General features: G+C 31.0%; 1 protein-coding gene across 5 annotated transcripts in view; it reads left to right on the forward strand.

The window, feature by feature from the left end:
* LOC130662889 (hemicentin-2) overlaps positions 1–26,685 on the forward strand; it is a 491,796-nt gene that overhangs the window by 327,032 nt on the left and 138,079 nt on the right. For all 5 annotated transcript variants that reach the window (XM_057461843.1, XM_057461842.1, XM_057461841.1 and 2 more), the window contains one exon: positions 16,592–16,933. In XM_057461843.1, the coding sequence (XP_057317826.1) occupies positions 16,592–16,933 (342 nt within the window). The remainder of the gene's footprint in view (positions 1–16,591; positions 16,934–26,685) is intronic.

A 26,685-nucleotide genomic window follows, 5' to 3' on the forward strand; every position in this document is an offset into this window, starting at 1 on the left:
ATTGTGGAATCATAGTAAAAGCATGCATTCACAGGTCTACTGATTCTAATTGCCTCTCAAAGGCAATACTCAATATAGAGTGGTCAGTCAATGACCCTGAGCTATCGTTCCTCGGATGCCTGTCATTTAAGCTGAGACCTCTTCTGGATTTACGAAACTATCACTCAAGTATACTCGATGACTGAGACAAGGGTCGCTGATGTGCTTGCTATTGGCTACCACTTGATTATTTCGACACTTCATTCATTTAGTCTCCATAATATGTCAGTTGCTTCAGATATGATTATAGATCAAACAATGATATTCGTCAAAATAATTATTGATATTGTGGATTATGTCATTTCAATCATATGAAAATTTTCATTTAAAATGAAAACAACAATGCATTTAATAATTTTTTCTTGTATGTTTTTAAAAACAAAATTTCTATTAAATTTTAGAACAAAGTCACTTTGAAAAAATGCTATCTGACAGTCAGAATCGAAAGTACATTTCTCTAAAGACATTCTAAAAATTTTGAATTTTCATAAAAGTAATAAAATTAACGGTTTTTAGAACTATATTTAGTAATTTTCTTGATTTTGTTCCAATTTTCAAGGCTATTGATTAGAAAAAATAGTCAAAAAGTTAAGTGTAAGGACACAAATTAAAGCTTATTAAATAGAATGAAAATACGACAAATTTAGATCATAATTATTATATTATTATGCTTGAATCAAAGATGGTGACTTCGATACAATTATTATAAGAAAGAATTATTTTAACTATAAAAGTTGTGGTTTAGAAAACAAGTTTGGTATCAGATAAGAAATTTTAATTCACTCTTTTATGTCAAGTTCTTTTTTAGTACAACCTGGATACTTATGCCTATGGGATTGAACGAACTAAAGAAAGTGTTGTTTCTGCTCTTCATTTCTAGTTAAACAGCTGTTATAATTAGTAATCAATGCTACACCGCGTTCTCACTATTGTTAACTACTTTTAAACTTTAAAAAGTTTTTTTACATTTAATGAAACTCTGATTGATTTCCCAAAAATCCGGATGTATATCGAGAAAATCATGTGGCAAGTTAAGGACGTTCTTGTGCGAGGCTTATCATTAGATAAAATGAGTCAATTATCATTCCTAAAAATTCCAGAGTATGGTGTCGATCATTTTAAAAAGTTATTGACGTTTAAAAATCAAAGTTCTAACTTAGAATCTTGTGGGAAACTATGTACCTTTTCATGTTTCTATTTAAAAAATATGTTTTGTCGCACGACTGTTTTGCCGTGAGAATATCGTCAAAAATTATAATAATATTAATGACAAAAAAAGTAAAAAGTTTGCAGTAAAACTTAAGTTGAATTTTATTTAATGCATGGAGACCAAGCTGTCCCGTACAAAAATCGATGGATATCTGTCTTAAAATTACTAACTTAAAAATCTAGGTACAAATTTCATAAGAGCAAAGAGTGGGAAAAAGGGTGTACATTTTAGTGGTAGTAACGAAAAGTTCAGAAGTGATTGGTAATGCGGAAAGAAGAGAAGGGATAAGGGGCATTACGGAAAATGGGCATGAGCGTGGGTGTAGCGTAAGCAGGACGGAAGAGAAAGGGAATGACGTCACTAAACGTAGGAAAGTTAGGAATGGAGAATGCCAGGCTCAAGGGTCGCTAAGTATGGTAGGTTTTTAGAGAACATTAGGCAATAAAATTGAGAGGGCGAGCTTAAAAATATGAGTACAATATTTTCAAATAACTAAAATACTATTGATAAAAAAAAGAGTCTACGAGAGGCTTATGATAAAATACTTTGTAACTCACACACAAATATGTAAGAAAAATGAATATATAAAATAAACCTAAGGCTTGTGAAAGATTTTACTGCCTTGAACATCTGCTAGCAACGTGTTAGAAAACAAACAATTCTTAAGAATAAAATTAAACATTTAGAAAATATAACTAAAATATTTATGAGTGAAAGTTCCAAGGGATTATTTAACGATGGGCAATAAATTTAAGAATTTACATCTAGCACTAAAAATCGTATGTTTAAATTAAAGTAAATTTGAAAATAAATTAAAAATAAAAGTTTATTAATTAGCGCTTGAACAAAATAGTATATTGCATAGTTAGGATACTAAGATAGTCTTTATGCGGTGAGGGCAACGTTTTCAGCATGAGTCGTAGGGTCGATGGCAATGTTTTTCTAAATCAACTGCCTATATATATAGTAACTACAGCAATACATTTAAAGAATCCTCATTGATATATTTACAATCCGAATTGTTATATTAACCATTCATCAATACCAAGTATAGGGAATATAACCAAATGGTATTTTGAAATTGACAATGCTTTTGTTTAAAATTCAAGATAGTCGATGCAACAATTCGGTATTGCCGATTCAACGATAGGCTTTGTTGTGATATCTATCTACCACTAGTAATTCTCTAGATGGTTACGATAACCATACTTTTTTCAGTGTATGAATTACAATGTATCAACTCATAACAAATGTTATTCGTGAAAAAAGACATGTATACATCTATCTCTAAAAACAATCTTCAAAATTTCAACAATCACCAATTCCGATGTCTTATATTATAAATAAATATTGATAAATTATGATGTGTTAATAAAACAAACGTATTTTATATCTCTGTATTGACTTAGAGAAGTAATGATCTATTTTTTTGGACTTGTGCATTATAATTTATGATTTATAAATAGATCTAGTGATTCTCAATATTTTTGATAATATATTATAGAGATAAGTACAAGCATGCTTACCGCTACATAGAATAAAAACAATTTTAGTTAAGTTTAGTTCTTTTAAATAGATTTTAAGGAAATTAAGGCTTTTGGAAAATATTTCATGGCCAACTTATAACAAAACTGTGCCGTAATAGTTGAAAAAATGAGTATATGGTGCGACTTATATCTGATAACTAATAAAGCCTATTATCTTTCTTCGGTAGTGATTCCTACCTAAAAGCTTTGCAGCAAATGAAAATTTCCGCTTGACTACGTATTTAAACACGGTAGGATATGTCAAGATCAGTAGAGAACGCGCATGCACTTGCAAAACATCCATTTACTTGATCGGCAAATATGATCCTATAGTGATGAACTAATTTATATTTTTACATCGAGCTAAATTTGTGCTAATACTTAATTTTTAATGAATAACTCGATATTTATATTACAAAATTATTTTATACACTCATTCTATGGGCAATTATCTTGATCAAGTTCGAAGATGGGTTAAATCGGTCGATTAGTTTAGGAGTTATAGCTATTTTTAATTTTCACGATTATTAGAGAAAAACAGCTTTTATTCACTGTTAAAGATCATATAACTTTAATACTACAACTCATAGACGATTTCTGTCATAATAATCTTAAAACTTGTTGAATAAGCTTTAATTTTTGTCTTTCAACTTAATATTTTGACTATTCCTTTCAAGAATTCGATAGCCTTGAAAGTTTAGACAGAATCAAGAAAATTAATAAATATGGGTTTAATCTCTGATAACTTAAGCGTTTCACATTATTATCCAATTCCGTCAAGAATTAGTCCACAGTCGACAAAAGAATCTTCAAATTTCATGATTTCATATTATAAAAGTATGCCTTTCATTACTTATAATGTTTCAAAAGTACCTGTGCGCCCTACGAACATAACCAGTCTTGTCATCCCGATGACGCCTACAATTCTTATCTTATCCTAATGAAATTTTTCACACTGATTCTACGGGTAATAATCTTGATCAAACTTGAAGATTATAACAGGGCTAAGCTGTTACTCTGGTCGTCCTTTTTAAGGGCGCCACTGGAAGTATTAACGGTCTTCCAGAACCAGGTCTTAATGTTCAGGGTCGTGTGAGTTAAGAGTAAGAGAGAGGAGAAGGAGGATAAATTACAAATAAATTAGACACAGTTAGAATTTACACTTTTTACCTTTTATTTAATTGACCTTGACAATCTTTTATTTTATGTTACAAAACCCTTTGTCTCTTATGGACCTTATAACCTCATTTTATAAACCTTATAATTTTATTTTATAAACCTTATTAACCTTTTATGAACCCTTATAACCTAATGTCAACTACCTTTGACAATTTTTATTTAAACCTTTATTTCCAATTTATTATTAAGCCACTACCTTGGCTGTACACACACGCAACTTATTTTATACACGCCAACTACCTTTGGCTTTCCACACACACACGCAACTTATCTTATATATATGCCAACTACCTTTGGCTTTACACACACATTACCGAGTCCCCGGACTTTTTATCACACACATACACGCGGTTAAAATGGCGTCTGACTCTCGCCTACTTTCCCCGCCACGAATTTACTTTAATAAATTAGTTAATCCTTGAATTAATAAAATTAATTAACTAATTTAATTTTTTTTTTACTTTTACTTTTATTTTATCAATTTCCTCCTTTTAGTAAATTTCCGTATCAACCAAAATTTTTCATCGGAGATATCAACACCGCGTTCCCCCGATACTCAAAGTACGCGTTACTGACTACTTTTTACTTTATCTAATCCTTTTCTTTTCTATTAATTATTAATTTTAATCATTAATTTATTCTTTATAAATTCAATTTTCTCGTTACTTAATTTTTCATTTTAATCTCCCGGTGATTCTAATTTCTAATTATTCCCGGAGACTAAATATTCCAAATCTCTACTGGACTTTAGATTTTATTAATTTATTGTTATTTTATATTATTAATTATTACGGACTAGACTACGACTAGATCGCGAGGATTTCCGGCGTGTGTGGGGCGCACAACCTGCCTGGAAATTTTACTGCGCAATATCTCGACGAGCGAACGACGCGGTTAAATATTTTATTTAGTTTATTTAATAATTTCGACCCGTTGATTGCGACAATACGTCAACGGACTCGACGTATGACTATGTATTTTAATTAATAAATATTCCGGCCTTTATTGCCTGGAATATTTTATTAATAAATACCTGTTCTTTTCTTTAGCGTCCTTTTCTGGGTTACGCGTCTCGCGGGTCCAAGCTTGCGGGTGTCGGGTCCGGCTCGTATCGCTCAGCGTCTCGGTTGTCCTGCGTGTGTGCTTGGTCTCTTTTGTCTCCCAGCTCGTATCTCCTTCACCTGCTTTTATGATGATATTAGAAAAATATACCACGGATACCGGCTGTATGCCTGGTACCTTTTATAGAATTATCAAATTTTATCCACAATAGTAGCCAAGTCTCAATTTTATAATTACCTTTTTTCTTAGCGGTGTTTGGTGGACAGCGTCTCTCGTGGCTCTCTCACTGGAGGCTCCGGTCGGACTAACTTACCCGGTAGGAATGGGCGATATCTATCGATATTTCAACTATCGATGTTTTTTTCCTAAAGTATCGATGTTTTCTATCGATATTTTTTGGACACAATATATCGATACTTGATAATAAAAAACTAAAACTATCGATGTTACAATATCGATGTTTTCTTTCGATTAGGAATGGGAGATACCTGTCGATATTTCAACTATCGATGTTTTTTTCTAAAATATCGATGTTTTCTATCGATATTTTTTGGAGACGATATATCGATACTCGATAATATAAAACTAAAACTATCGATGTCACGGTATCGATATTTTTTTTCAATATCGCCCATCCCTATTACCCGGCTCTCGTCTTCCGCACTTAACTTTTTCGGGTGCGCTTCACTGGGACATCTTCGGAAAATTAACCACTCCTACTTACTACTAAGTGGGACTGACGACGAACTCTCCTAATTTCCACGCCCGACGACAAGTCGCTATATCTACCCCGGATAACCCTGGGGCAGTAAATCGATTTATCGACCGCGTGTATCATAGGTGTTTCAATTAATCAGCCGGGAAATTTAAATTCTCCCCGTTACAAGATAGGCCAAATCGTTTGATTAATTTATGTAGAAATATTTTTTTGTTTTTTTAAATCATTTTTCTCTTTTAAAATTGACATACCTTGGAAAGTAAAACTGATAGATAACTTCTGTAAAATGTATCTTCCAACTGCTGATAAATTATGCAGTACACATCCCAGTGAACACACCAACGTAACAGTGATATCACATCTAGAGAACATGTAACGTAACAAATTCAACGTAAATTTTACATTCTGATGATATAAATTGTAATGTAAATGGTACGTCACATTGGTGACGTAAATGTAACATCAAGATTACATGCATGTTACTGACCGAGTGATATCACATTAGTGACCTAAATGTAACGTTATATTTATATCACATACCAACGTTAGCTTTACATTCTAGATATTACCTCGGAATTACGTAACAAAATCGACTTATAAGTGACATAATCTTGGTGATTCTATTTTATCGTCACATTTACATCACAATGTAATGTTTCGGATATGTTCATACTGTTAAAGCACTGTAACATAAAGAATAGTTATATTTATTTTACATCGAAACATTCCATCACATTTATGCAAAAAATTTTACTGTAAAATGATGTACGTATTTTGACGGCATTGCGATAGAAAGGGTTATGCATAAGCATTATATATTTGTTATAATTAATATTTTTACATAAAATTTATGTTAAAAATAATATTTGATATTAAAACCCGCTGAGCTCAAATCTAGATTTATGTCGAATCGGTGGGGTACCGTTTTTTTTTATTCATATAAATTTGCATCTGTACTTTCATTTGCTTATAAATAATTGAAATAATTATTTTTATTGTTATAAATATATTTATTTTATGATTAGACATTTTATTTGTTTTTTCTAATTTTTACTGTTATTATTCTTTTCTATTGAATTAAATACAAATAAATAACAATAAAAATGATTATAAAATAATTATTTATAAGCAGGCGGAAAAATTAATAAAGTGTCTGACGTGAGAACATGCAGTCGCAGTTTGCACATGCAGTATGTGTGTGTGTGTGTGTGTGTGTGTGTGTGTGTGTGTGTGTGTGTGTGTGTGTGTGTGTGTGTGTGTGTGTGTGTGTGTGTGTGTGTGTGTGTGTGTGTGTGTGTGTGTGTGTGTGTGTGTGTGTGTGTGGATGTGAACGCTCTATAACTTTTTAACTAATGAACCGATTTGAATGGTTAAGGTGGTAATTGAAAGAGCTTGTTGGCCATCAACTTTCCTAATACTTTTAGATCATTTGATCAAGTAGACTTAGAAATATTTGTGAATTACGAAAAAAAAATTTTTTTTTTAGTTTTTTATTGATTTCTCAGAAACGAGTTGAACGATCAACTTCAAAATCTAATCAGCTTTAGAACTTAATAAAACGCGTCGATCACCGCCTTAAACATCTCAATCGGTTAATTTGTTCGAGAGATATCGTTGGAGATAGAAATGGTGAAAAACGGATTTTTCCAAATATCTTCGAAACGGCTAAACGGATCCGAATTTATGTTGGCTCTCGAATTCACGAAAACCCGCTGATTGCCACCTCAAACCTCAAAATCAGTTCATTAGTTCAAAAGATATCGGTGCTGAAAAGTTAAAAAAATAACATAAAATGTTATTTTTTCTGGATAAATCAAAATGTAATGTACTAAATGTGTCTGAAATCATACCAACTCTTCCACTTTATAGTCTCTTTCGATAGTCATATAATGTCATCTAACTTGTTCTTTAGTTTAAATCATATTATCAGCAAAAAATTGAGAAAACCCAGTTTTTAATATTTTTTTCAGATATTTTATATATTACTGCTCTACCCCAAGTCAAGACTCACTCAAATCTTGATTTCGATCACTGACATTGATTTCTGCCTCGATTCATTTATTTCATTGATCATAATCGAGAATAAAAATTTAAAAACCGCTTCTTCATTAATAATTTTCGATTTTTAACTTGTCAAACTTTAGCAAAAAACGTAACTTGGTAGAGTTTGAAAAGCTCATAAATAATGATCGCAGGTAATAGCATTTTCGAGCTCGAAGAGCTCGAAAATATATTCACAGTAATGTTTTCAAGCTCTTTGAGCTCGAAAACAGCGGGAAGTTTTGGGGCTGGCCCGCAGGGTCAACCGACGCCCAGATTTTTTTAATAGGGATCCCCGGGAAAACAGGTTAAGATCTGACCACGTACGATTATATCTGATCAGATCTGGCCAGATCTTGTCAGATAGAGACAATTAAAAAATCTGGCCAGTTCTGCTTTGTAAGATCTGATCAGATATAACTATAGGTGGTCAGATCTAAACCTTTTTTCCCGGGAGATTATCCTTGAGACTAAGCATAATTCAGAGTTGGCGCTATTATAATTTTCGCCATTTGTTTCTGTTAGCAGCACATAAAATTATAAATCTAGTAGATCTTTTAAGAACTTCACTAAAATATTTTTCCAATAGTTTTAACTAATTTATTTATTTAAACTATCACAAAATATGAAAATATATTTTGGTATAATAAAAAAGTAATTTTTATTCCTTAACTCTTTGGGTGTTAAAGTTTTCGAAAATCTACGCGTGTGGGCGATGGTAGTGATGTTGCCTACAGCCAGTGGCGAGCAGAGTAGATAATTTATTTAACACCAAAGCATTAACACATAATTTAAAGTAACGAAATCAATAAAAATAATTTTATTCAATTAGTTACTCAAAAATTCTATAGTTGTGTGCATAGTTGTGTTGAAACTTAACACTCGTTGGATTTATTGATTATGACAAAAACCGAGGATTTTAAAATTGATGTCTGCGAATTAAGTAGTATTTTGCGTTAAATTTTATAAGTATACGATGACTCGAGAAGTGATGTAAAAATTCCTGGAAATTCCAATTTTCAATCACTTGAAGATGTCCGTTTTTGAAACTCGATAAATGAGGAATCATAAAAAAAAATAATTGTGCATCTTATGAAATAATTGAGATAATATGAGGAAACAATTGCACTTACTCTCTAAAATTGAATTAGTGGAAATTAGTGAATAATCCCTATTCACTAGTGAATTTTGCTACCTGGGAAAAAAAATTTATAGATAATTATATAAAATTTTATATAAACGCTTAGATAAAATTAGATATGAGTTTTGGTTTGATCTAATTTTATATCATTATATATAACTTTATAAATTTATAAACTTATTAAAATTATAACTTAAGTTATATGTACAATAACTGTCATGAAAAAAAAAAAAAAAAACACCTGCCGACTCGTGGACTCGAGCCCGGATCCTTCTGGTTCGCAGTCTGAGCTGATAACCCGTCAGCACTCCCATTATGAGCAGTTTGCTCACAGGACACTATTCAACTTATAGGATGTCACTGTCGCGCAAGCGAGACACTAAAAATCACGGGAGTGCTGACGGGTTAATCACTGTGCTGGATCACGCACTTGACAGGAGAGGTTAATTGTATTTCTTTGAATACAAATTAACTTGAGAAAATCAAAAAAATCAATACAATTATTGATTCTGTTATTTGTATTGTTTTAAATTATATACTTGTTTATAGAGTAAAGAGACTAATAGCAGTATACCCACACGGAAAAAAAATTCTACCAAAATTTACGATGTTAACATCGTAATCTCGGACTAGGCTTTTATTAATGTCAATTTTTAAATGTTTTATTTCAAAATTTATTATGTGGGTTATATTTTTTACTATTTAACATCGTAATTTTAACAAAGACTTTTAGGATTAAAAATTACTGCGAAAATTACGATTTAACATCGTAAAAAAAAATAAATAAAAATTACACTTTAAAAACTATATTCGTACATTTAATATTTCTATTTACTTTTTAACAAAATAAATATTACAGTGCTGCCTCTGTTATAATACGATAGAAGCTATAAAAAGTACGATGTTACATCGTACTTTTTAAATAGTAACTGGGTCCTCCGCGAGTCGTTTATATAGATCTTAAAAACAACATATAGTATAGGCCCTTCAGTGGCTGAGTGGTCCAAGGCGTCGGACACTTTGCACTCGAAAGGACTCGGGTTCGAATCCAACTGCCGAACGATTATTATTTTAATCTTTTATTTAAAATTTCTCTTCAAATTTTACGATGTTACATCGTAATTTATATTAAAGAGCTTAAGACTTCGTATTATTTGTCTGAAGTATTATTTCTTAAATGAAATTTCCAACCCTACATCGTAAAAATTACGATGTGAAAAGTCTAGTCCACCAATACAATAATTAATGGGACAAATTACGATGTTAGCATTGTAAATTTAACTAGAATTTTTTTCCGTGCACTAACAGTGGGGTAATAATGACTTTTTTTTGGTAAATTGAAAAAAATGACAAGTTAAAATTTTTTAAACTTGGCTAAAATTTTTTAATTTTATATCATTATATATGATTATATCTAATTATATATAATTCTTTTCCCGGATAATTATTCTTTTAAGAGTAGAATGAGTGATTTTGATTTTTAAAAATTTTTATATCTTTAAGAACAACAAAATAACTTTTGAAATAGAAGATTTTCCTACGCCTAAGTTGAAACAAATGTTTCATCAAAATATATGATCAATGGATGGAGTCGAGCAAAACTAATTTGTTGATTTGTGAAATGAAAATACCCTATAAATGAAAAAAAAATAATAATAAATTGAACTAGATAAATAATTTTTACGAACCAAGTACGGCGTCTTTGGATAAAAGTCGATTGAACGCGCTCATGCGTGACAACGACCAGAGGATGCAAGATATCAATAGAAGCCGAAAGTCTCGTTTTTTTTTTATTGGTAAGCGAGTCTAAATTATTATTGGGAAACCCATCATCCATTGTGACAGTCTAGGAAAATCCGATAGCCAGATTAAATTTTTTTTCACGGTAACTTAAACAAATTTATTTTAATTTTTTATTAATATTTACAAATTGATATAGCAAAACCATGTTTATTTCATTTTACGACAGCTTTTCAATGCAAAAACGAATACTTTTTTAAAGCTTCTAGAAATTTCATAGACCGTAGACATTTATTTATTTTATTTTCCATTAATTTGTCATTTTATTCCTCACTGAAGTTGGAGAAAAATATAATTCACAGCTTGTGAAATACAGTCCTGAAGGAAATGAAAGAAGCCATCACGCTCGAGTTGAAACCGATAAAAGGCTTTACTCTTCGTGATTCTTCAGTTGACCGGAGTGTTCTTCATTCAAGGACAACAGCTGCTTCTAATTGCTAAATCAATATAGATACAGCGATACGTTGGTGGTATCCAAGTAACATGCACAGCCGTCGAAAATATATTATTGCTTTTTATTTTCTTTTCTTTACTTTACATAAACTTTATTTTTAACGTTTAGTTGGTGTTGTTTATATTTCTGTGTTATGAAACCAAAAAAGAAAAAAGAATATTAAATTAAAATACAAGAAAAAAAATATTAAGTAAAGACGTTTTGTTTTACTATCCAGTGCACACTTTTTCGTAAGTAGAGAAGCTTCATGTTGAACCTAACTTTTGAATATTTAACATTTGCCCACCAGAGTTACAGAAATACCAAGAAAAGATAGCGTGGTTGCACATATTGCCACATATATACTGAGAGAAAATTACATACACTAAAAAAAAGATTTATTTGAGTCAAAGATATCGTATATTTGGATATGGCCAAATAAATATTTAATTGTGAGAAAGATATAATATATTTGAGTAGTTTAATTGCGTGAAATAAGTGATTTAATTGTGGTGAAGAAATGATCCAATTGCCACAAATAAATAAGGGCTTCAAATATATGTATAGCATTGCCAAATTTTAGGTTATTTGTCACAAATTTAATATCTTTTCTCACCTCCGGGCGGAAAGCGTCAACTTTCGTTCCGCTGTGCAAAACGAAGTTGCCGCTTTCCGCCTCCGTCGAGGAGAAAAGTAGTATACACTCCACGGGAAGTAAATAAGAAAGCCTCAGATCACATGTAATTGTTACTTTACTTCCCTAGGTGTGTAATATACTATTACCACAAATATACACTGTAAAAAAAGATTCCTGACGTCAAACCAGATTCGTTTGGCTCAAGTACTCCGTGCGTTTGGATACAGCCAAGCGCGTCAAGCGATTGAGTCTACCGCCCTCTACGTTTGACAGTATATTTTGCTCCAACTAAGAGTTTCTTGAGGCAAGGTCCCGATTCGTTTGAACTAACTCTATAGTATTTGATATAACTCAATAGCTTTTTTCATTTAAAAAAAAATAGGAATTAGTTCAAGTCATGAATGCTGTTGATACAATAATGGTTTTCGTTTTACATAAAATAATCAAAAATTTCACTCAAAGTAATTTGTAAGGTCATTGAAGGTATGAAGAATTTTCAGTTAAGTCATAATTTTATTAAAGCAAATGAATTTTAGTGTTAAAAGTAATATTTTTTTAGGTCCGTAGAAACTCTCCTTGCAATTGATTCAATAAAAAATCGAATTGTTTCAAATTTCTGTATTGCATTGATCCAAAAAAAACAGTAATCTGAACCAAGTGAATATTGCCTTTAATTATTTCATCAATAATTAATTAAAAAAAAATTTTTTTTTGCATTTTTTTATTTTTGATTTTACTTTTATTATTATTATTTATTTATTTATTATTTTTTTTTTTTATCAAGTATTGGGACATTTACATTATATTATTATTATTATTATTATTACATTATATATATTAACACTTTACAAATAATTCTGACACACTCAGTTTTTAGTGAAAAATTAAATAATCGTACTATTGGTATCCGGAGGATTCGAACCCAGTACCCTACGCATGAGAGTCAGACGCTTTACCGCTACGCTACGGAACCTGTAGAAAATTTTTAGTTTAGTTGTGCTTCTAGTACTTTGTTTTCATATTGAATGTATATATACAGTCAATTGCTTATACATTGATCTAAACGAGATAAATATGTGACTCTTTTTATAAATAAATTTTTCTATTTAATCGATAATATAAAGACTTTCATTCAAATATAATTCAATATTTTGTAACGAATACATTTATATTCTTGTCGAATATTTTTCAGTTTTCATGTGAGTGCGTCAAATTACTCCAACAACCTCGTCGGATTCTCTCCCCAAGAAACTTGTCGGTTGACACGACACGTTCGGTATTATAGGAAACTACTTTTGTTTCATTGAAACAAGTGAAGTTGTCAAATTAAACGTTTCAAGAGTTTCAGTTAAATTTCTAAAAATTGAAGAGTTTGCGTTAACAAGTTTTTATTTTTAAATCAAGTACATCCAAAATTTAATTAAAATATATTTTACTATTCAATCAAATGTTACTTTAATTACGGTCCAACTTGAAAACTTTTAACATAAACGCTTAAGCAATTTCTCATAATCGAGTAAAGATTTTCATTCAATAAAAACGATTTTCTTGAGACAAACTAGTTTTCGTTGGTTCAAACGAATTTGGTTTCACTGAAGATGAAATTTGTCAAACTCTTAGGGAGTTTGATGTCAGTACCTTATTTTTTACAGTGTATCGATTACTTACCACAAATAAATTATATATTTCCATCAAATTATAAAATTATTTGAATCAACTGTCATATTTTGTTGTACCAAATATATTTATTTGTCGTTAAAAAATATTTTTAAAAAAGCCACAACTAAATTGATTTATTTTAGACAAATATTTCTTTTTTTCAGTGTAGTTGCAGTAACTAGAAAGGGATGAGTATGAAAAAATAGTAATCTTAACTAATAATATGTATAGTTTCTTGTTCTATATCATACTGCCCGAACCGATTTGAAAGTAGTAATATCAACTAAGTGTTGCTAACATTTTTCGTTTTTTATGGTGACTGTTTAACATTATTTCTCAGAACTTATACTTTGGCAATGATAATAGCAATACTTCGTTAGTTCACCCCTACAAAGAAAGAATGTACCAGTGATTATTTTAGTTTGTTTATCATCCAATAATTCCTGTCATTACTTTTAATAGTCAACGCAACTATACTCTGATAATGTAGTCACCGTTTTTCACTGCGCATAAATAGTTTCTCCAACTAATAATAGGTATATCGATTTAACTGTGATAAGTTACTTTAATTAACATTAAAATGGTGATTAAAGAAACCATTATTAAATAATTCGCCTAATGTATTAACGATTGTCAAAAGTTTGAAGACAAACGTGTAGTTAAGAACACTAAGATGAAATTATTATATTGCAATATACAGGATTAAGCGATCATAATTTTCACTTATTTAAGATAATTTCTGTTTTTTTTTACCGTTTCAAGTTTGCCTCGGTGCAATAGTAATTTTATTTGAAAAATAATAAATATTATTAGATTTTATTCTTCGTGTTGCATATGTCGTACTCTCTAAACATGGATTAGTGAAAATAAGTGAATATTCACTAATTCCAAGGGCAAACCGAACCACTAATTTCAAAAAATGGTTCGGTTGGCACTCAGAATTAGTGAATATTCATTTATTTCACTTATTCTTGTTTAGAGAGTACCCAAATTATTTATTTATATTAGACTATTGTCACTTGTAAAAGTTATAAAAAAAATTATCGTGTACAAAATAAATTGTGTATTTTATCAACACCAAACTATTTTAAGAATATTTCCAGGATATATTGTCAATGTTTTTTACATAATTTTATAATATGCCAATGTCAAAAAGGTGGCAAAAAGAATTTACAAATATTTCCTCGAAGGTATTGCTAAAAAATAAATTTAAAATAATTAAAAAAAAATATGTTACTAACATTCTATAATTTTTTTTTTTTATTATTTTGAATATTTTATTTAGAAATATTTCTGAAAAATATTTTTAAAAAATTTTTTCACGAATATTGTCATTCTTTAAAAATATTCCCGTTCGGTAATATTTGTAAAATATTTTAAAGCTAATAGGATATAAAAATTCAATAACGGAATAAAGCATTAGAAGCACAGTCGAACTGTAATTTTTCAACTTGTTCCGTAGCGTAGCGGTATTATCGTTGTTCTCTCGCACGGCTATTGTGTTAGGTGTTAGGTTCGAATCCTCCACAGGGTAGTGGCAAAAATCCAATTCTCAGAGAGAAGAGCGAGAGTATGTAGATACGATATTAATATGTGCAGTACAAACATAATTACCCTTGTACTTCACTTGAATTGAGAATTAAAAAAAAAAATCAATTTTTTGAATTTATCATTGTTGAAATAATTGAAGGAGCTAAACTAATATAGTAACTGAAACTATAAATTCTTAATAGTGGTTACTATATTTATATTGTGATGATAACTATATCAAATTAGGTTTTCTAATTATAGAAGTATAGTTGTCATAACAATTTTCTTCTGAACATGCTGAATAAGAAACTGTTAAATTTACTACTAAATAGTCACCTTGACTATACTTTTCTGTTACTGTAAACTAATATTATATTAGTTAAAGAAACTGCAGTTAATAGTGGAGGTCTCATTCAACTATGTTTTTTATAGTTTAGAAAACTATTTTTTTCTCTTAGTGTACATATTTGCGCGTCTAGTGTGTTACTTTACTCGTCGTGAGACTTTTGCATGTGTAAATTTTACCTAGTACTCTTTTCTTTTTTTTTCTCACAACATATCAATTTTTACTTACAATAAGAACCCTCTTTTCCATGAGACAAAAATATAATAATATAAACGTAGTAGTAATAAAAAGTACAAACATTAGATAGATAATAACTTGACAATAACATTTTTAAAGATTATATAAAAAGGTTGACAAATTAATAAACCTTTAAAAAATATACTGGGTAAAAACCACCTGGGCATTATTTTTAAATGTAAGTCATTTTGGAACGCATATTTTGAAAAAAAAGTTATTTATCGATTGAAAAAAGAATTAATTTAATTCAATCAATTCGATTACGAGATATAAGCTTTGAAAGTATTGCCCGGTGTGAATTATCCATGTGAGAATCTTGTGTAATTTTTTTAAGTGCGTCTCTTAAGGATTGGAAATGATTTTTTATTAAACATATTTTCCTTGTGAAAGAAATAAAAATTTATCTTTAAGTTTTAGTAAAATATTGGTTAAATTTTTTAAAGTATACACAGTTTTAAAATGACAGGGAAGCATTTAGTGAACGAAGGAAGGCACTCCAGTCTCATGATACGATGCAGCACGTGTGCCAAATGTATTTCCAAGAGGTAGCCAAAGCCTTATTTGTAGCACAAGTATTAACACCTGCTGTATGCTCGTGCAGACTCATCCTTAGCTCATAACTTTTTCTCTTCAGCGACATTACATTTTGTAGCAAGCTTCTACATGTTTTTGTTTTATATTTTTGGACTTGTTTCAGACATTTATTTTTTGTGATATATATACATATATTTTCTAAACAAATAACTATACCGTTTTATATTATTGACTTTTTTTCATAAAGAAACATACATATATTAATTAATATACGTAAAGACAAACGGTTATGTATGTGCAAACATAGTTGAATTTATTGTTAATCTTAACCTATAGTATACTGCTATATCAGGGTCCATAATTTATTGATAACATTAAAAGATCCAATTGACTCTCTGAATGATACACTTTGTTCGTTACTAGTGAAGATGCCTGTGGGACAGTTTTATGGCGGAGAAATGCCACAAATTCTCAACGCTTTACGACCGCTCGTGTTTCAGAGGCGCCTCGAGGGACTTATCTGCTGATAGATGGCCGCCGCTTGGACCCGGGAAATCAGTTCGTACCAGTCAAAGAAGGCTCGGAACTCACTTTGGAATGTGCTGCTGAGGGAGGCAATCCTCCTTCGGTACTGTCTTGGGGAATGACACTGTCACAAACCACATCGGAAGGTCCTGAGCAACCGCCAGACAACCTGACAGTAGTACCGTCCACCCATGCTGGTCACAGTGGAGCACATCTCAAAGTTCAACGTGGACATCACAATGCCACCATCATCTGTACTGCTCGACACGTCACACTCAATGTACCCATGAATGCTAGTATTCTACTCGATGTTCAATGTGAGTATCTTACACACACACATAGATATATAGGTTACTTAATTCAATAACGGTTTCCAATTGAGATGCCAAATGGTGTAGTAGCTTAGGTTATTATCTGAACTCATGGAAATTGAAATATGGGTTTAATTAAGCTAGACTAAAATTTTAAATGATTCTTAGATCAAGTTTGTTTACCACGGACCTGCATTATGTGATGTAGTTTATTTTCTTTTCATCTCTTTCTCTACTTATTCCCAAGTGGCAAGATTCTCTCTACCCAGTGTTTCTTTCTCGATTCTTTGGCCTCTCTCTTAGTCTTTTGTTCTCTCACTTATTCGATCCACATATATTTCTCCCCTTCTCTTCCGTTCTTACTTGTCCTGTTAGCAATGAAGGTAGGGTATTGGTGTAGAGTCTTAGACGAAACTGCTGGAGTTTCAGACAGTTTTCAGGAAAACTTGCTAGTACTAGGATTAACTCTTGTGCGAACAAAAACGGCAAGTGAGCAAACGAGGACGTGACTGTTAGAGAGAGGAAAGAAATAGTGAAGGGGAGGTACGAAACAGAGGTTAAGGGTTGCTAGAACTTGGAGAGAATATACATCACTCGAACCGCTTCTTCTTATTTCACAGTACCGCCTTTTCAACGCTCCCGACCATAGCGTTGTGCTTTCTTCGTCGTCTTCTGCAACAGGATCACCTTCTTCTACAAGTCAACTCTTACTACCATACTTTTGCATTCCCTTCACGTTCACTAAAAGAAATAAATCAATATTCGACACTATAATTAATTGAACACAAATTTTTCTTTTATTTTTTTCTTTTGAATTCTTGATTGTCATTTGTTATATTTAAAGTTACTTTGTATACAGCATGACTTATTTTTTCAGTGTTCACACTTTGAGTTTTATGTTTCAATAGAAACTCTTAACGAGATGAATTTTCCAGACGATTTATTCTTCTTGCAAATGATGCGGGCATCAATGCCAAATAAATCTTACATTCAAATGCTACGGGCGTGCAAATTTATTTTCTATTACAAGCTGACGAAAAAATTGTCATTCGATTACATTTAAAATATTTTCTTCATCACAACGTAAGATATTTAAAATGGTTGGTTCGTTCACAATACATTATCAAGTGAAATCTTATACTAAAAATAGTATTTACCGTACGATGTTATTTAAACTAAACAACCGCATGAAGAGAAAAATATTGTCAGAATGGCTATCCAGTGTACCTTCAACTGACGTATTTTCAGAATAACGATTAGGTTACCTTATTTAAGAATACTCACATGTTCATTTATTCGTCTATAGTATCATTAAAATAATGATGTGTATTTGTTTTAGGATAAGTATTAATTTATTTAATTTAAACATGCGACAAATAGCCTTTGTAAACATACATAGTTTCATTTATACAAGTAACTATTTTGCCAGCGTGAGGATCCGTGTGGCTAAATTGATTATAAAATGCATCGTTCTCGATTACCGGTTGCCTAAATACGGAGTTTGCGCAATATTCATGTCAGAGATTCATACAACGCCTAAAATGAGGATACGACCGTCATTTTGACGATCCACTGTAAGGAAACTCTGTACACGGAAAGAAAATTCTACCAAAATTTACGATGTTAACATCGTAATCTCGGACTAGACTTTTATTAATGTCAATTTTTAAATGTTTTATTTCAAAATTTATTATGTGGGTTATATTTTTTACTATTTAACATCGTAATTTTAACAAAAACTTTTAGGATTAAAAATTACTGCGAAAATTACGATTTAACATCGTAAAAAAAAATAAATAAAAATTACACTTTAAAAACTATATTCGTACATTTAATATTTCTATTTACTTTTTAACAAAATAAATATTACAGTGCTGCCTCTGTTATAATACGATAGAAGCTATAAAAAGTACGATGTTACATCGTACTTTTTAAATAGTAACTGGGTCCTCCGCGAGTCGTTTATATGGATCTTAAAAACAACATATAGTATAGGCCCTTCAGTGGCCGAGTGGTCCAAGGCGTCGGACACTTCGCACTCGAAAGGACTCGGGTTCGAATCCAACTGCCGAACGATTATTATTTTAATCTTTTATTTAAAATTTCTCTTCAAATTTTACGATGTTACATCGTAATTTATATTAAAGAGCTTAAGACTTCGTATTATTTGTCTGAAGTATTATTTCTTAAATGAAATTTCCAACCCTACATCGTAAAAATTACGATGTGAAAAGTCTAGTCCACCAATACAATAATTAATAGGACAAATTACGATGTTAGCATTGTAAATTTAACTAGAATTTTTTTTCCGTGTATAGCTGGATTGACTATACGGCGTATCATTAAGTAAGATGCTTTGCAAATATACGCAAGTTGATCTAAAATGATCGTGAACGATTCCTTGGACCTTGAAACGTCGGCATCTTTTGAGAATGTCAAAGTTGTTGGATCGGCAAAGGAGCTTACACTTTTCTCTCCTTCACATTGTAAATGAAAGTCACAGATAATCCCATGTATGAAATTTTTTGCAAATTCTATTATATAGATAAGAGATGTGATGATGAAGGACTGTTGGTATATTATAAATGTCCTATATGAAGCTCATAAAGAAAGGATGATCCTGGTTAGTTCGAGGTAAGTATACATTCGCGTGTGTTGGATTAAGGAGTCTTCTATAATCACGTTTCCATTGAGCCAGCAAAAAAGATGAAGTAAAGCCACATCCAGGCTGTGAATAACGTCAATATCTCTTTTGCTTGATTTTCTTATTTTATCCGAAAAGGACAGAAAAATTGAACTTCTAACTTCTCGTTCCTTTTCGCATTCAATTATATCAGTCAATGATGAATATTTCTGAGACGGAACATTTTTCTTGCTGATGATTCAATTCATCTTTGCAAATGAATATGAAAATAGTGTTTAAAGCCAACTTAGATATTTCACATTATTCTATTCAACTAGTCTACGTTTTTCTAAGATACCATTTCTTTCTTGACACTCAGTTACTTCATTCATGCTAAATATAAAGGAAATAAAAAATTGGAGCACTACAAATACAATTCTTAGTGGTTAAAAAGTATTAAAAAAAAGAAAAAAAAAGTTAGTGAGAGAATTACAGTTTCTACTATCGTCATCTTGTAGCTTTACTCAACAACTTTCATATACTCTCTTCCGAATCTCGACTGCCTCCTGTAGTGTTAGAACACCGCGTTTTCAAGCTCATCAATGTCACCAGCATGGACTGTTTTATTATAGTTGAACAGGTTCTTCAGATCCCAACAGTCTACTGGAGCAGCTTATAAGCTATAGCTTAAAATCGTTTTCACACGGCAAATATTTCACCATTCACGTCGAGTCCAGACTTACACTCAATCAATCATATTCAAATTTTAACGAGACAGCTTCTTGTTTCTCTATAAGGTGGTATCCTTATGCACACAGATACATATTCTTTCATTCAACCTTTAGCCAAAGTTATTACTTATATAAACTAGTAAGCTTACACCAGCACATATACGATAATCCTTAATAAACGGATTTTATCGCCTATCTAATGCTTATCGGTTTATGTTTATCATATATTGAAGAAATAATAAATTTGATAGCAATTTAGTGTTTAAAAATTATCGTTAATATATATTTTTTGAATTTTATCAACGATGAGAAATGATTAATATTTTTATATTGATGGCAAAGTGAAAAAATGAAAAAAATCGTCGAGTGCCTGAGTCTAGGGAGTTTGTTGATTGTATTAAGGCATCAAGCTTGGTGTAGAAACGGTACGTGCTATTTTCTCAGGAACTCGCGTGAGACTTGTAATTGATTTACAAGCTTTGCTTCCAAGCACGATAAAGGTCGACGTGAGGACAAGGATATAGAACGAAAGACCTGTAGAAAATGAAGAAAATTTTTTACCTTCATGTTGTTCAATTTCAGTTGAAAGGTTTTGTCTCGATAGTCTAAACGATTTTTAAGGTAAAGAAAATAATTTTATAAAAACAATACTCAAATAAAAGAATTAATAATAGAAAATAAAATATAATTTAATATTTTTAAAACGAAAAATTATGTTTGATCATAGTAATTTAGAATTATTGTAAGAGATATATCATTAATGTCTAACTATATGTTTCCATCAAGAAAATACTTGAATACCTGAGACTTTAAGCTTGTAGAGCAAGGATGAAAAATGTAATTTTTCAAGTTTTTTTTAAAATTATTTTCGGAAATCTTTCTAGCATATCTACATGAAGGAAAACGTTTTCATTTCTGTAGATAGACAATGTAAAAAAAGGTGATGTAAGTCAGAAGTTATTAATGAGTTTATATTTTTCTACTTAAAGAAAATGTCGCAATTTATTTAGTGTATAGATGCACAGCAACCCGATAAAAAATGATTTTATACAATTATATATGAGTCCATATATAATTAGATCTGAAAATTGGCCAGATTTGATCATGTATAATCATATATAATTAGATATAATCATGCATAAACGAATATAGTCATTTTTAAGATCTCATTGAAAATATCTGTAAATTATTAATTAAGGAATTTAATTAGGATTTATTGTCTTCATTAATATAAATGTCGGTTAAATTTAAATTGAAAAAAAAAAAAAAAAAAAAAAAAAAATTACTACCGGTTAACTAGTATTATACTAAGGGGTCACCCGTCCGATTAATGACCCACGTCGATGCTGCTTAACTCTAGTAATCGCTGGATGGTAGTCTGATCCTCTAGTCTGCTATACACTTTTAATTAAAAAAATTCATGGCATTATTTAACTCAAATAATCAAATTGATACATCCTAAGTAAATAATGCACCTACACAGTAAAAAATATTGTGTATTTATGTCGAAAACGGTTTGTGTTAAACTAACACAAAGTTTGTGTCTCTTTTTGTAACATAAAAAATGTGTTATACACTCTTTATTAACACATTTTGTGTGTTACTGTGGAATTCTTTGCGCCCTCTTGTGGCGATATTTCAACATAATCTTTGTGTTAAAAAGGGGTTACACAAAGTTTGTGTCGAAATTTCAACACAAATTTTGTGTCAACCGTTTTTAACACACCAACTGTGTTGATTTTACACAATATTTTTTACTGTGTAATGATGAATTTGGTTTTTTACATAAATTACAATAGAATTCATTAGATAGATATAATCAAATTTTTTTAATCTATAAACTTATTAAAATCCATATATAAATCGATATCGATTTATACTTTTAAATTGCTGCCGAAACCTTTGAATATTTTTTAAGTAATGGGGATTTAAGTTTGATGGATAGTTGACAAAATAAAAATTTAGTAACATTAATATTAAAATTGTCACATTATGTATGTATAAATATGTATATATTAGACCTAAATACAAAATGAAATATTTATAGGTTTCATATCATTAAAGTCTGATTAGATCTAATCATACATAGACATATATGTAATTAGACCTGATCATATATAGGCTTATATATGATTATACCTGACCTTCATAAGTTAGATCTAATTATATTGAGACAAATCGCTTTCTGTACTCGCAATTTTCACCAGCCGCCACTAGGATTCGCGGGTTGAACCCTGGCTTAGGCTGGCCTCTACGAAATTTTTAGTTATAGGACAGAGCAATGGGCTAGGGTTTTTGCAAAGTAAGAACCCGCACTTGTCCAAACTCGGCAACGTATAAAAAAGCTTATCAACTCACCTCATGGCTTATTATAATCATAGATTATTCTTATAAATAGTCGAATTACTATTTGTAACTTAATTAATATTTATTTTATCAGACTATTCGATAATCTTACCAGTAAAATAGGAAGTAAATAGGATGGACAGATAATAGATACAGTGAATGATTAATAATCCCTCGCGGAATTGCCATAACGGTATTTCTACGGTATTTTCCTAGTATTTTTTAGGTATAAGCATTATTGCGGTATACCCACGGTATAAATGTGGTATGTTTGTGAAATTTTATTACCGTATTAATACCGCAAATATATTGTGTTGATACCAAATTTATATAGGGACTATACCGTATTTATACTGTAGTTATACCGTATTTATGCTCTCGCTATACTGTATTTATACGATAATTATACTCCATTTATATGGTTTTTATGCATTACTTAAACGTCGGTTATACCGTATTTATACGGTTGCTATACCTCATTTAAACAGTGTATTATTATTACAGCACAAATGCCGTATTTTTACGGTAAAAATAACGTAATAATACGGTAGTAATGCCTTATAAGCTCCGTATAAACGCAGTATAAGCTCTGTAGGAATACCGTAATTGAATTTCACAAACATATCGTATAAATACGGTAAAACTACTTGTTATCGACTACGTTTATGCTCTTTTAATACAGTGTTCAAACCGTATCACGAAAACCGCGAGGGATCGCAATGATTGTTTATTGCCAATTATAACAATAAAAATTACTTACAAGAAAGTGCAAGCGCTGGATGTAATGTAGACAGATGCGTGGCACAGTATAATTTTATATTGCGAGTATATCGCCGGTAACGTACAGTAATATTTAATTGAACAAACTTTGTTTATAATAATCAGTAAACTTGGACAGTAAAGTATATCGCAAGAGAATTGCCGGTAATACAACTATAACGCAAGTTAATTTCCCGATTTACAAAGTAGTTATCCGTATTAACAAAGTCGCAGATAAATTGCTAGTATATGACAGTAAAACTAAATTATACGTCTTATCGCTAATTGATCCAGGATCGAAGTGATTGACCGATAATTTTGGGCGTAGGGCTAGCCTCGGGACCGTTCCCACTTCACCCTTACGGACATGCGTCGACGTGATAATTAGTCATGTGACCACTGCACTATGACTTGGGTAGTTTCAGACGGCAACGAGACGGGGAAAAATGGGAACCGCAAGGCTGAGGAAGAAGATGACAATTCACATTGTCTCAATATATAGACTTATATATACTTATATCTGATCATCTATAGGCATATATACGATTATACCTAGCCTTCATCAGCCAGGTGGTTCAAGTGTCTGTGAATAAATATTCTATTAAAATCGAACGATTAACGTAATTTGTTAATTGAGTTGAGATTTAAATTGAGTTAATTTGTTCCAGAGATATTGTTGATGGAAATTACTAAAAATAGTTATTTTTCTTTTATTCAATTACATTTCGAATCTACTGATCTCGTATCACGTTTAGAAGTTTATGAATTGCAATCTAAATCATTTTATTTGTTTAAAGGTAATCGAATACAAGTTTCACACTAAGAGGAAAAAATGGTTATCCGGATTATAAAAAAATAGTTCGACAAAATTATCATCACAATATAAGTATAGTAACCACTATTATGAATTTATGGTTTTAGCTATTATATTGGTTTAGCGCCATCAATTATTTCAACAATGATAAGTTCAAAGAATTAACTTTTGAAAAATTCTTTTTAACTTCCCGCAAATTTCCCTGAAACTCCCCGAAAATTGTGAATTTTCAAAAATTCGGGAAGTTATAGTTTTCACCCCGATTTTCGAAAATCGAGATTTCATTAAAGGTCGATGTTTTGAGTTCCTATGAAGCTATTCCGACCATTTTCAGAATGATGTCCGATTGTCTGTATGTATGGATGTAAATTCTTCATATTTTTCCAATGAATTGACTGTTCAAAAGCTTAAAAATGTATTCACAATACAGTCGGAGCTCCCTAAAGTTAATCTTTCCATACAGGATCATTCTCTAAAGTTAGTATTTCCCTTCTCAACAGGCATCCATGATGAATATTTGTAATAACGACTTTTTCATATGGAGAGCGTGGAAGGTAGTTATCAAAACCTCATAAGATGTAAAAAATAATGGGCGTGCATCAGCGCGCAAAAGCCTTCTAGTATTATTAAAAAGTGTAAAAGTAGGTAAGTGTGAATGTATCAGGCATTTGTAGATTTTTCTCATTTTAACCCTTTCCTGGTTGACCTTGAATCCCTACTCTTAATTCGGATTGTAGGTTTTCGTTTTCAAGTGAGAGAGCGCTAGCCTATTTAGTCGAGAAGGCCAAAAAAAAAACGTTTGGATCCAACCAGATATGTCTGGATCTCGTTATATCTGTTTATATCCAAATACATCCAAATATTTGATCTTGCTAGATATAAGCATATATAATTATATCTGCTCAGATCCAACTATATATAAGCAGATATAAAGATATATATCCAAGCATATATAAGTACATATAGTTATATCTGCTCAGACCCAACTGTATATATATAGATGCAAAAATAATTCATATCCAAGCTGATATACGTATATCTGAAAATTTATGACTATATCCAACAATGTGTGTCTATATGTAGTCATATTTGGACAGATCCGATAATATTTGAATACAGGTAAGGCTCCTGAATCGTCAAACTGTCGGGGTTCTACTGCGAATAAGACATTAAATACAGAGTTTTTTGTTTAATTATACATGAATATCTGAGTAATATACGAAAATTAAAAATTTTTATCGAAGCAGATATAAATATTTCCAAAAATAAATTGTTACACATTGGTAGTATTATATCTGTTTACATTTAACCATATAGATTAAGGTGAATAAATATATATTTAGTCCTGTGTAATAGACAGAAGTTTACGAAAATATTCATAATTTTTTTGATTATATGTAATTAAATATAAACGTAAATAATTGAATTTAACAGTATTAAATTACGCATTGTTTCTAAAGTTTTCGTCTATTTTTTTTACTTAAATATCAATTGACTTTTGATATATGTTATACATAGGTTCATCAAAAGCATTAAGAGGTAATAGCAATACGATCCAAAATGTGAGTAGATATTGTTTTTAGAATGGTCTAAACTATAATATATTTATAGATGCATTCATTTGAATGTAGTGAAACTTCTTTAGATGTATGTGCTTAAATCTATGTAGATTTCTTTAAGGATGGACATTTACACCGATCTGCTTGGATACACTTATATATTCGTGGATATAGTGAGATCTATTTGGATCGCTTTGGACATTTTGAGATCTGTTTGAATCTCTTTTGATATTTTAAGATCTGTTTGGATATACTCAGATATAGTGAGATCTATTTGGATATTGTCAGATCTGTTTGGATCCGCTTGGATCGCGCCAAAATTAGGATCCAAGCATATCTGACTGTTTAAATCCAATCATATACGCTTGGATCTAATCATTTTTTATCGGGGGGGGGGGGGGGGGGGCAGAAAAAATAGTAGAAGGGGGAGCATGCATACACTAATACGATTGAACCGATACTCAACAGCCTTACTAAGAACTGTGATTGGTTATATCCCCACACAGCTCACACCGAGACTCCTCGAGACTCCAAACCGGGAAAGGCTTAATTTTTAAAATAAAAAAATCAATTAAGAGTCTTTAGGGGAGCGTGGGGTCGCTCCTGTCACCTGAGAAATAAACCTTCAAAATTTTTCGAATTATCCTCATTAGATCATAAATCGGACATTATCTTATTCTATGGAATCTAGAGAACCAAAGACACATACTTTAAAATGAAAGTATAAAAGTAAATAGAAATATTTGATGAATTAAAAAAGTTGTAAGTTTGGCTGGGGCGATCCGACGCGTCGGGTCGCCCCGGTCATTTGGCAGGTCATCCCGGTCACTGTTAATTTCAAATCAAAAATTAAGAATCTAAAGTCGCATTGCTGAAATTTCATCAAATTAAAATTTCATTTGGTCAACTAAAACTTAAGAAGTAAA

This window comes from Microplitis mediator, chromosome 2, assembly GCF_029852145.1.
Source record: "Microplitis mediator isolate UGA2020A chromosome 2, iyMicMedi2.1, whole genome shotgun sequence".
NCBI lineage: Eukaryota > Metazoa > Arthropoda > Insecta > Hymenoptera > Braconidae > Microplitis > Microplitis mediator.